This window comes from Vollenhovia emeryi, unplaced genomic scaffold (genome assembly GCF_000949405.1).
Source record: "Vollenhovia emeryi isolate VEMERY1.0 unplaced genomic scaffold, V.emery_V1.0 DF939173.1, whole genome shotgun sequence".
Taxonomy (NCBI): Eukaryota; Metazoa; Arthropoda; class Insecta; order Hymenoptera; family Formicidae; genus Vollenhovia; species Vollenhovia emeryi.
This window is the reverse complement of record NW_011967193.1, coordinates 770,498-784,178: the sequence shown is the minus strand read 5'-3', so window position 1 is coordinate 784,178 and position 13,681 is coordinate 770,498. Positions and strand designations below refer to the sequence as shown.

At 34.2% G+C, this 13,681-nt stretch overlaps 2 protein-coding genes across 6 annotated transcripts in view; one reads left to right on the top strand and one right to left on the bottom strand.

Annotated features, from left to right (window-relative positions):
* The window catches only part of LOC105563639 (rho guanine nucleotide exchange factor 17), an 81,653-nt gene that overhangs the window by 2,379 nt on the left and 65,593 nt on the right, over positions 1–13,681 (top strand). The gene's annotated exons all lie outside the window — the stretch shown is intronic.
* On the bottom strand, positions 6,631–7,967 carry LOC105563638. The gene is made up of 2 exons (XM_012015387.1): positions 7,262–7,967; positions 6,631–6,799 (listed from the first exon to the last, which is right to left on the bottom strand). The coding sequence occupies exon 1, from the start codon at positions 7,867–7,869 to the stop codon at positions 7,297–7,299; it is 573 nt and encodes a 190-aa protein (XP_011870777.1). The 5' UTR covers positions 7,870–7,967; the 3' UTR covers positions 6,631–6,799; positions 7,262–7,296.

Sequence of the window (13,681 nt, the reverse complement as noted above, 5' to 3'; positions counted from 1 at the left end):
TGGGTCAGACTTGGAGAATTCGGGGACAAGCCGAGGTCGTTAATGGAACGTGAGAGGTTTGAAGGGATGGCACCATCCTCGTATTCGATAATCCTAAGATAGTTCTAGATTTCAAAGAATCCTGAGCAGCGTCCTGTAATTAACTGGAATGCGAAAATCGTATGATTTATTAAGCAAAGCTTTTCCATTGTTTTACATTCATATATTTCACTTTAAACACCTTATCTTATATTTAGCGTTAAATGCACGTAGGCTTAATTTTCATGTCAAATTAAATGGGACTGTGATCTTGAACATATTTTGAAAAATCTCTTATTTTCTTTCTTTTTCGAATTATATTTAGCATAAATTTTTTTTTTAATATTAGTCAACGATGAACGTATTCTTCAAGTTCTTACTTTATATGATGAGTATTTATACTTTCGGATAAAAGATTCAAGTGAAATAGAAGATTATTATTGAAATTTATTATTACAAACAATCTGTAAAAACTTACTTCTCTCAGTCGACGAGTCCCTTGCCCTTGCAATGCACGCTTTCTTGGCCCTGAAATCGAGCGCGGCGGGGCGCGACGCGACGCTCGCCGGCGCGTCCTTGATTTTCGCTCGATTAGTATCCGCGCGCGGCGGATCGCCCGTTATTGAAGAAGGAAAAAGTATCGGACGTCGTTCCGGTTGGCCGTTTCGGTTCAACGGCCCGCGCTGAAACGGCCTGTACCAGAGACGGCTGCACGCGTTCGTCGAAGCGCGAGCGCGTGCGATGCACAATACCGATTCTTTCCACGTTGCGACCAGTGGAGGAGCGCGGCTTCCGGGATTGCCTGGGATCACCGGTGAACTTTCACCGATCGATAAAAAATCGCCATGTTTTCCGCTCGAACAACGTCACGGGACGAACAAATGTTATATTCATAAATGCCAGTGTTATTGTTCTCATATCCGCGACATCTTCCTTCCTTTCCCTCTGAAACTGACATCCAGTGCGGAATAAATTTTTATTTATTATTAACCAGGCACGGTAATGTTGCACGCCAAGTGCTTGCGAAATTTGAAACCACCTCGTGTATCTATACGCAAGCCGGCCAGTTACGACTAACTGAGATTATCGGATCTCATTGTCAGAAACAACTGGACCGACCGAGTTCCTATTAATCGTGATCGATAAATCGTAATCTCGAACATAAATTATATGACAAAAGTATTTCTTTTCCACGTGCTCTGAAAGCGAAGGTATTACGATGCAAAGTGTCAATGTTGAAATATCTATTTATGAAAACGTCATTGTCGTCGTTATACTTTCCTCTGCTCTTTCATATTACATATTTATTGGATGTGTTCATTCTCTACTGAAATTTGTATACGGTTTCAATTATTCACATGCGCTGCTTGCAATAGCGCTAACAGTGCTCCACCATAAAGAATTTTGACAAGCCTACACATCTTCTATAATTCTAATGTGTATAGGCAATTCTGTTATGTATTTGTTGCAACATTAATTTATTCATATAAGTTACATGAAGCGTTCTACAAGATATATAATTGAGTCGATACATCGATACGAAAAAAATTATAATTGTCGATACAACTCGAATAAACTATGATGAAATAATTGTTATATCTGAAGCATGTTTCAATAAAAAGTTACATGAGCGTTCTACAAGATACATATTTGAGTCGATACGAAGAAAACTATAATTGGCGATACAACTCGTATAAACTGTGATGAAATAATTATAATAGCTACAACACGTTTGAATAAACATCGTGTCATAATTAAATTGTTACTGAGAGTACTTGAGGGTTACTTTTAATAACTATAACACTTTATTTTATCCAAAGTAAGTGAGCAAATAAGAATTATACTGTTCACAAATATAAACATATATTGTATTACAAATGTAATGGTACAATCCTATTATTTAAATTATTTACATGTAAGTTAACTGCCAAAAATTCATTAGATTACTTATTATATAAATATTTCAAATGATGACAATACCGTAGTATGTATACGTATATTGTATAATTGAACCGTATAATTGGAACATTATTGTATGAACTTGATGCAGTCTTACAACTTTGTATAAATGACACTAAATATTACATGTATAAAATACATAAATGAGTTGATACAAGCCGATACAAAGACAATTAAAATTGGCGATACTATTAGTAAATTACTTAATTAATAAATAGCCAATAAAGTACTTGTAAATTGAATTCGTAAGAAGATTAATGTTTAATCTTCCGCGAGTCTACGATATCTAAACCAAAGTAACATATGGACCAGTGTCCTCATGACTGAATGTATACAGAATTTATGAAAACTAAAATATTTAATAAGTAAATTTTTATCAAAATGGTTATGACGTCTTTAACAACGAAGACAGATGTTTCATCAATTATTTTACAATAGATTTTTTTAATAATGTGAAGAAAACAACGAAAGAGCCACGTGTTCGCCAAAATGATATTAACGGACGTATTCTGTTGAAGAGTTACATGATAAAATGACTACGTTTTACTTTATCTGACAATGCCAAATGCGTAATATATCGTCAAATGCGAGTAGGTTATCGATATAATATCTTCTAGTACTTTCGTCAAGATTTGTTATTAATCCATGGTGTAGAGATGTCAATTTTCCCCAAATGGAATCACTTAGTTCCAGATTCAGATCCTTCTTGTTTATTGTAATTGTCCACAGACCTGCATACAAAGAGTAATTAAAAATTCAGTAAACTACTAATGTCAGAATTGCAAAATTGAATTGCAATCATATATATTTTATTTAATTATATCGATTGATCCTTATTATTCAGGTTCCTCAAGATGGAAAGTCAAACATAAAAACAATTAACAATACGATCCGAATTATCTGCGCAGTTATTGCGTGTGGGAATACTTTTTAATTACTGAATATGCGCATGACAAATAAATAAGTATTTGAATTAATAAAAATATGTTTGAACGAATAAAATCTCGTGTAAAGTTGCTATATTGTTTAACTCACATAATTACAACCTATAGAATAGACATATAATAAATACCAAAAGTATAATGCCTATTTCAAATTATTAGATATACATTGTTTTACTTGTTACTTATAGATAATGCATATATTACTAATTCATACACATCATAATTAGAAGACCAAAAAATATCTGAAATAATTACCTTTGTGTTTTCCACTATGTATCGCTATGATGAGCAACTTGGGCCGGCAGAAAAATGTTTGTGCATCATACCATCTGCATGATTTTTATCACCATTTCTTTCTTCACGTCCCGAACTTTCATCTACACGATGACATTCACGCAAGTGATCTTTGAGGACATATATTGGGTCATATATTTTAAAAGCCGATTTGCAATCTTTCCAGGTGCATTTTGCATGACACTTTGTAACTGTGAAGTATTTCGACAGCCAGGTGCAAGTAATTTTTTCTCGTAATGTCGTTACTATTTCTGAGTGAGTCAACAAATGTTTTTCTAAATCAGTTAGACAATACGCACGAGTCAGAATTCCGGAACACTTGTTGCATCTTGCAGAATATTTGTCTTCTTTTGAGAAATATTGCCAAATTAAGCGGGTTTCCACTTTGTTTTTCCATTGGGTGTTTTCTTCTTCATTCTGTATATCATGGTCATAACTTAAATGTGCTTTTAACCGAATGCACCCGGAATTTATATGAAATTTCTTGTCACATATCTCACACAATATTTGAGCATTTGTTTTAATAAAGTGTACCCACACCCAATTAATTTCTCCACTCATTTCTATGCCGCTATATCCGTTCGTAGTCACAGTGGGTATGTTACTAAATGTGACATAGCGATAATGTCTTTACTAAACCTAAATATTGATAAGTTGTTTGGACCTTGGTGGTATTTAAATAAGTGAGTGTGTTTCCAACTGCTCGATTTTAAGAAACAGATATTAAGACAAATTTTCACCTTACATTTCTTTGGTAATATGGAATTACTTTCCAAGCTGAAAGGTGATGCCTAGCAGTACACGTTATCATAAGAGCTTCTATACATAGAGATTGTTTACTATCTCTTGAGCTCTACCAACATTACAATATTAATCGTAATATTGTTATAATATTGTAATTATTGTAATAATATGTGAGGTTTATATTCTCAATTTATATGGAATATATTGAATTGATAACAAAACTTATATATAAGACTTATCATGCAACGTTTGTCGAATGTTAAGAAGTAGATGTAACGAATTCAGGAATAACCAATGATCTTATAACAACAGATCTGTGAAAATAATGTATTTTTATTATGAGAACGTTGTAGAGAGGCTTAAGAATCTAGTGGATTAGATATCACAATCAATGCTAGCATAGTAAAATTCTAAATTGACTGTTTCAGTGACGTGTTACATTATCATGAACTATTTCCAATTTGTTACCTGCCTGGTAACAAGTTATTAATTACCGAATATTCCTATTTTAACACAGTGCCTTACTGTAACTATGAAGAAACACGTTATATCTTAAGAAATATTACAAACCAGTGTAAAAATTTGATTTTTATACCATGTCTTTCACACATATAACAATGTTTTCAGCGAAATTTTAAAACGATCTGCTAGCTCATTTTGCAATTATTATTAAAAGGTGCTCTGATATTATCAGTCTTGAAGTTTATCAGTATTAAAGATGGAAAATGGCACCACCACATAATTTTTATTTATTATTAACCAGGCAAGAAACACTGTAATGTTGCGCACCAAGTATTCGGGTACTTTGAAACCACCTCGTGTATCTATACACGAGCCGACTAGAGGCTACTAATCGAAATTGTTGAAAATTATTGTCAAAAACAGCTGGAACGATTGAGTTCCTATTAATCGTAATTGGTAAATTGTAATCTTTAACCTAATGTATAAGACAAATGTATTTCTTTTCGACATGTACTGCAGGCGAAGAAATTACTATGCAAAGTTTCAATGTTGAAATATCTATTTATGAAAATGCCATTGTCGTCGTTATACTTTTCTCTGTTCTTTCATATTACACGTTTATTAGATGTGTTCATTCTCTACTGAAATTTGTATATGGTTTCAATTATTCACATGCGCTGCTTGCAATAGCGCTAACAGTGCTCCACCATAAAGAATTTTGACAAGCCTACACATCTTCTATAATCCTAATGTGTATAGGTAATTCTGTTATGTATTTGTTGCAACATTAATTTATTCATATAACTTACATGAAGCGTTCTACAAGATACATAATTGAGCCGATACATCGATACGAAAAAAATTATAATTGTCGATACAACTCGTATAAACTATGATGAAATAATTGTAATATCTGAAGCATGTTTCAATAAAAAGTTACATGAAGCGTTCTACAAGATACATATTTGAGTCGATACGAAGAAAATTATAATTGGCGATACAACTCGTATAAACTGTGATGAAATAATTATAATAGCTACAACACGTTTGAATAAACATCGTGTCATAATTAAATTGTTACTGAGAGTACTTGAGGGTTACTTTTAATAGCTATAACACTTTATTTTATCCAAAGTAAGTGAGAAAATAAGAATTATACGGTTCAGAAATATAAACATATATGTATTACAAATATAATGGTACAATCCTATTATTTGAATTATTTACATGCAATTTAACTGTCAAAATTTCATTAGATTTCTTATAAATGTGATGAAATAATTGTAATATCTGAAGCATGTTTCAATAAAAAGTTATATGAAGCGTTCTACAAGATACATATTTGAGTCGATACGAAGAAAATTATAATTGGCGATACAACTCGTATAAACTGTGATGGAATAATTATAATAGCTACAACACGTTTGAATAAACATCGTGTCATAATTAAATTGTTACTGAGAGTACTTGAGGGTTACTTTTAATAGCTATAACACTTTATTTTATCCAAAGTAAGTGAGAAAATAAGAATTATACGGTTCAGAAATATAAACATATATGTATTACAAATATAATGGTACAATCCTATTATTTGAATTATTTACATGCAATTTAACTGTCAAAATTTCATTAGATTTCTTATAAATGTTTCAAATGATGACAATACCGTAGCGTGTATACATATATATTGTATAATGGAACCGTATAATTGAAACATTATTGTATGAACTTGATGCAGTCTTACAACTTTGTGTAAATGACACTAAATGTTACATGTATAAAATATATAAATGAGTTGATACAAGTCAATACAAAGACAATTAAAATTGACGATACTATTAGTAAATTACTTAACTAGTAAATAGTCACTAAAGTACTTGTAAATTGAATTCGTAAGAAGATTGATGTTTAATCTTCCGCGTGAACACGTGAGTCTACGATATCTAAACCAAAGTAACATATGGACCAGTGGCCTCATGACTGTATGTATACAGAATTTATGAAAACTAAAATATGTAATAAGTAAATTTTTATCAAAATGGTTATGACGTCTTTAACAATGAAGGCAGATGTTTCATCAATTATTTTAGATTTTTTTAATAGTGTGAAGAAAACAACGATAGAGCCACGTGTTCGCTAAAATGATATTAACGGACATATTCTGTTGAAGAGTTACATGATGACCCCGTTTTACTTTATCTGACAATGCCAAATGCGTAATATATCGTCAAATGCAAGTAGGTTATCGATATAATATCTTCTAGTACTTTCGTCAAGATTTGTTATTAATGCATGGTGTAGAGATGACAATTTTCCCCAAATAGAATCACTTAGTTCCAGATTCAGATCCTTCTTGTTTATTGTAATTGTCCACAGACCTGCATACAAAGAGTAATTAAAAATTCAGTAAACTACTAATGTCAGAATTGCAAAATTGAATTGCAATCATGTATATTTTATTTAATTATATTGACTGATCTTTATTATTCAGGTTCCTCAAGATGGAAAGTCAAACATAAAAACAATTAACAATACGATCCGAATTATCTGCGCAGTTATTGCGTGTGGGAATACTTTTTAATTACTGAATATGCGCATGACAAATAAATAAGTATTTGAATTAATAAAAATATGTTTGAACGAATAAAATCTCGTGTAAAGTTGTTATATTGTTTAACTCACATAATTACAACCTATAGAATAGACATATAATAAATACCAAAAGCATAATGCCTATTTTAAATTATTAGATATACATTGTTTTACTTGTTACTTGTAGATAATGCATATATTACTAATTCATGATAATTAGAAGACCAAAAAATATCTGAGACATTTACCTTTGTTTTTCAGAAGCGATTGCCACTATGTAGCTTTATGATAACCAACTTGGGCCGGCAAAAGAATTTTGGTGCATCATACCATCTTCATAATTTTCATAACCAGTTCTTTCTTCACGTCCCGAATTTTCATCTACACAATGACATTCACGCAAGTGATCTTTGAAGACATTTATTGGGTCATATGTTTTAAAAGCCGATTTGCAATCTTTCCATGTGCATTTTGCCTTACACTCTGTAACTGTGAAGTATTTCGACAGCCAGGTGCCAGTAATTGTTTCTCGTAATGATGCTTCTATTTCTGAGTGAGTCAACAAATGCTTTTCTAAAACAGATGTTTTATACGCATGAGCAAGAATTCCGGAACACTTGTTGCATCTTGCAGAATATCTGTCTTCTTTTGAGAAATATTCCCAAATTAAGCGGGTTTCCACTTTGCTTTTCCATTGGTAGTTTTCTTCTCCATTCTGTATTTCATGTTTATAACTTAAATGTGCTTTTAACGGATACAATCCTCGATATGCATCAAACGTCTTGCGACATATCTTACATTCTGCCCGAGTACTTAATTTAGTATAATGATTCCACAACCAACAATTTTGCTCCATTTTCGTTGCCGTTATATTCGCACAGTATCACAGTGGGTATGTTACTAAATGTGACATAGCGATAATGTCTTTACTAAACCTAAATATTGATGTGTTGTTTGAACTTGGTGATATTTAAATAAATGAGTTTGTTTCCAACTGCTCGATTTTAAGAAACTAATATTAAGACAAACTTTCACGTTACTTTTCTTTGGTAATATGGAATTACTTTCCAAGCTGAAAGGTGATGCCTAGCAGTACACGTTATCATAAGAGCTTCTATACATAGAAATTGTTTTCAATCACTTGGCCTCTACAAACATTACAATATTAATTGTATTGTTGTTATAATATTGTAATTATTGTAATAATATGTGAGGTTTACATTTTCAATTTATATGAAAAATATTGAATTAATAACAGAACTTATATGAGGAACTTATCACGCAACGTTTGCCAAATGTTAACAATTAGATGTAACCTATTCAGGAATAACCAATGATCTTATAACTACAGATCAGTGGGAAGAACGAATTTAAGGAAGAACGTTATAGAGAGTCTGAAGGGTCTAGTGGTTTAGGTATCACAATCAATGCTATCATGGTAAAATTTTAAATTGACTTTTTCAATGACGCGCTACATTATCATGGACTATTTCCAATGTATTTACTTGCCTGGTTACAAGTTATTAATTATCGAATATTCCTATTTTAACACAGGGCCTTACTATAACTTAACTATAAAAGAAACGCGTTGTAACTAAAAAACCATTACAAACCAATGCTAAAATTTGCTTTTTATATCATGGTTTTTTATTGTCACGTCAGGTCCTTAGTAAATTTTGTTAAGGATGCCCAAGTTTGACGAATTACGGGACGCCTCATTATTGTCACATCAGAGTCATATTGGATATTATTAAGGATGCTCTTATTACCCTAGGGTGCTCTTTTCAAATAGCTCTCAGGTAATTCTTACACGGGCGTGATTCCCTCATAGGGTTTGATATACGTTAGCCTGAGTATTAGTACCACTCGCTGCCGCGACGCGTTAGGCTTTCTCACAAGTAAAAATCATTCCGCATTAGTGTAGAAGGCAAGCCGATTATGATCTGGCAATGCGTTGTCTGGATCACGGATAAACTCAATGACCTGAATATACTTTCGATGGCTACAATTTAACACAATTTAAAAATTAGTTTCAAAAATTAATTTTTTTTTCATTTCTGCTTGTGAAGCCTTAATTAACGATAGGGATTCATATTTTGAAACCAGGGTCTGATTATAATTTTCTTACAAGGTCCTTATAAACTCCCTGTTAAAAACTTTTCAGGAACCCGATCATTTATATATACGTATATGTATTAGGGCCCCGATTTATATTAAGGAAAATTAATCAGGAGCTTTTTACAGCCTTACCAATTTTTTTACTCGGAAAATTATTTGATGATACTCACAGCAACTTTGTAATAACAATCTTTAATAGTTTTCTTATACCTTACAAACTGTGTTGTTACATGATTAGTGCATTTGTTATAACTTATCCAATGTCAATGGGTAAGTTAAATTCAATGCCTTCCCATGTAAATTTGTGCACACTTATACATTTGGCATTTATAATACATACATGGAAAATGTATGTGTTCTATATGTGCTTAATTCATGTGGGGAGGCATCGGGGATGCCTAGTGTACGTACAAATTGTCAACAACGAAAAGTTAAACAAGAAGAAATTCCATTGCGTGGTTCACTGCTTCTAACAGTTGATTGTACAAATGGCGCAAATTATATTTTTTTACTAAGTTTATTGTATCCACGGTTATGTAAACGTGTAAGGAATTTCGTGCACAAACGCGGCAGTCATGTTCAGCACCTGATATACACACTTGTGTTAAAACAGCTGCGAATGTGTGCAACTCAGATTTCCTTCATTGCAATTTTTTCGTCTCCCAAATTCGATACTTGAAATGATCATAAATCTTATATTTTGTATTAAAACAATTATAAGAAATCAAACGTTTATTATTAACGCTGACAATTAAATTAAAGAATGAATTATTAAAAATTTTACATTAAATTGACTTTAAAAACTTTAATGACCGATTTTATATAAAACAATAAAATATTAGTTTATAAAATATATGATTTAGTAATTAAACAAAATTACGTATAATTAAAAATTATGTGAAACTTTTTGAAATACGTTTGTACATAAATCATTTTTTATTTATAAATAGCTGTAAAAATCTTTTTGCAAATTAATCTTCAGGTTAATTTCGCTTTATCCATATTAAACTTTTATTTTTATGAGGAATAAAAGAAATAATCGCAAATGCACTAAAACTTAAATAGTGAAAAATTGTGAAAGTATACAGTATTCATAAAGTCTTTGACAAGATATTGTGAATTACACGTCATTATTGTCAGAACGCGCGGTAAAAACTTACTGTATGTACATAATTAAAGGTTCACCCATACATAATTACTCAAGAAAGATACAACTTCGTTTTTGTAAAATGTAAATGGTAAAGTAAATCCGAAGTCGAAGCTCCCCCCCCTCTTTCTCGCAGTAATTTCTACCACTTAAGAAATGCACAGCAAAACGGTGTAACCTAAGAGTAAAGGTCCTCGGTTTCGCTCGATGCAGCTGATTAACCCGCGTTTCTCTTCGCTCCCCCCCCTCTCTCTCTCTCTCTTTCTCCTCTTTCTGTCTCTCAGATCTTATTGCCGATGAGGCTGTTAATTCCTGCCGCGGAGTTCCCCATGAATTCCAATCGACGGGTGAAGAAAATCAATGGCATTCGGTACGTTTCATCCGCGGACACGAAGAGGGATGTTCCTGGTCGCGGCCACTGGCTCTCCAAAGGCACGACGTATAAATACCAACTCGTTGTGGGTCCTCTTCTCCTCCTAAGCCGCCGTCTCGTCTCCTCTTCCGCTCCTTCCCTCTTTGGCCCGCGAAGTCTATTTAGATAATCTTCCGCTTGGCGGGAGCGGCACTCGGTACGACAAGGAAGCCTCTTCATCGCGGTGGCTTTCACCAAGGTGGCATCGTGTCCCTCGTCTGTGCATCACTGATCTTTCGCCCCTGCTCCTCCCTCGCCTCCTGCTCGTAGCCGCTTCAGTTCCCAGTGAAATTTTTTGGCATCCGCCACGCCCGTGCGCGAAGCCTGTCTCGTGATTCGTGTAACGGCCTTGAAGAACCCTGAGGGAAATCCCGAACAGAACGTTTTGAAGAGCATCGAAGGGAACTCGAAGAGAAATTCCGAGAGAGTCTCAAGAAGAATCGCGAAGACGCTCTTAAGGGTTGTTAGAGAGGGCTTTGAAAACCATGTAAAATATCGTATATCTTAGATACTCCCGCATTGTCCCGAAGTGAAGGACTGGAAACGAGAAAGTCGGAACAACAATAAGTCTAAAAAAATGTTTGAACGAATATAATTCATGAAGAAATGTCACAAAGTATAATCGCAATAAACGATTTTTAAATAAAATTAGCCGAAGAATCTGTATGTTCAGAAGATTGATTTATTATCTAGCAACACGATACGGGAAGTTTGGAAAAGAAGGACGCGATGCGGTGAATAGTGAGGCGCGTGTGATTTGACTTGTGAAAAAAATAAAAGACAGATGACGGGACTAGCTGATGACAGTGAATTTATTCTCGGAGGGTATGTATGTACCTGGTGTGCCCATCGCAAACTGATTCATTTGTTTAGTTTTTTAGTATACAAGACCGATAAGGTTATTTAATATCCTAACGAGATAAACGTAACAGTGGTTTCAGTTATAGTACTTCGCGTGAACTGTAGTTTAACACTTATGCGTGGTCTACAATACGTGGAGTAAGCGTGGAGTAAGGAGTAAGGGAGAGCCCTAACTTCTAGCTTTTGGAGTAAGGAAGCTGAAATACGGGCATAATTGTTAAAATAATTGTAACACTAATTGATGGCATTTTGATTCACCGAGAGTAAGCCTAAGAGCTGAAGTAGGAGTGAGAAATAAAATGGATTTATTTCCTTACTCCTACTCCTTACTCCAGCTTACTCCATGTATTGTAGACCAGCCTTTATAGATTCGCTTGATGTTCATTCATTTATTTACATATATGACAAAATAGCTTGAAATTTGTTACACTAATTTCTGAGTTTTAAATAATTTACAAAGTAATTATTGCCAAAACAAGATTGTTTTTCAAACATAAATCTCGAATTTTTTTGTTTATATACATACATCTTAATTAAAACGTTTTTCCTTTTAGTCAATTAATGTTCTGAAGTGTCTTTAAATTCATGTTGTCTCAATTTGCATTGTCCGAACACTTTTAGAAAATTATTATTAACTTTATTAGTAAAATACTGCACGTTGAAAATAATTGCGGATGTCTCTCTTTTTGTTGCATCATCATCTCGCAATCTCAATCAATGTCAGTAATTTTTATTTCCCCTTGGCATGATTCCGAGAGAAAAGAAGCAATTGTGTACGTCCGAGGTGCCAACATTCCATCGCCGAATTTGTTGGATAAACATTTGACGAATTGGAACTCTTAATTGCGAGATATCAGGACGTCCTATTTCCACGATAATGAAGCCATTATCGAATGCAATGATGATGGGTTGTTGTTACATTGGCTGACAACTTGTCCGTTCTACTATATTCTTACCGTAGTAATCCACAATCTCATCTTGCGTAGTTGCCGTACGGAGAGCAATACACTCCGTTAAAAATCGTGTTTACTTATAGTATGCGTATATGGTATAATATATTTTTTACATCGTAACGATATGCGATAAAGAGCACCAGTCGCTCAAAGTCCACTTATTTAAATATTCGATATACCTAACATGTCCCCTCGGAGTAACTCGTCCTGAGGAATTACTCAAATGCAATTACTCTCAAATAAACTGTTTCATCTGCAGTACTTCCGCCGTGCGAAATTGGCGAACGCATCGCGAGAAATGTCCCGGTACGCGTCATCGTGCCGCCCGCGAGTAAGATATAAATATCGCCGCTTCTCTCTCTCTCTCTCTCTCTCTCTCTCTCTCTCTCTCTCTCTCTCTCTCTCTCTCTCTCTCTCCCCCCTCCTACACCCTCTCTCTAATTCTCTTAGGACTGAAACACGATTACTCACCATAGCAAAAATATCACATCGCATCTTGTCTAATAACGATTAATTAATGACGCAAATGCCACGGGGGAAAATAAGTTTCGCGGTTTTTTCAATGCAGCAGCGACGCATGCTGCAGAAAGAGGATTACAGGTGCAGGCAGGTATTCCCCGACCGCCGGCCAGTTTTGTGCGGCGATTTATAACGAACGATTTGCAGTGACTTATGGGGCAGCTCTCGATCGGTATGCAAATGAGGGGACCGCGCGGCTTACGCGACCGTTTAGACTTAGAGCTCGAATTAATTTATTTACGGGACAGTCGCGCCGCATCGATTAGCTCGGCGTAAATCGCATTCGTTTAATTAAGTAAAACGTCAGAAATACACCATTAATACTAATTACCGGGCTACTGCCCATACAGCACAGCAAGGTTTCAGCAACACTGCAGCAATAATTCTTCGCAAGAATGCAACGTTGCCTAAACGCTGTGAAATGTTGCTGCAACACTGCTGCAATCTTGCAGCAACGGTAAAATGACCGCCTTCAGGAATATTACAATGTATAGCGTGAATGTCGTTAATATCGAACAGTTGAGGCCTCTTTTCCGTGACGCCGATTGGTTTTCTCGAAGCGCGGTGTGCTTCACTTCTCTTTTAGATTCATAGTAAATGAAGATTTGCAATTTAGAAATATACATGTGTATACACCAACTATTGAGGCAAAATCTCT

Bases quoted from the DNA above. Each gene is read 5' to 3' on its own strand.
- LOC105563638 (XM_012015387.1), bottom strand. From the start codon at position 7,869: ATGGAGCAAAATTGTTGGTTGTGGAATCATTATACTAAATTAAGTACT.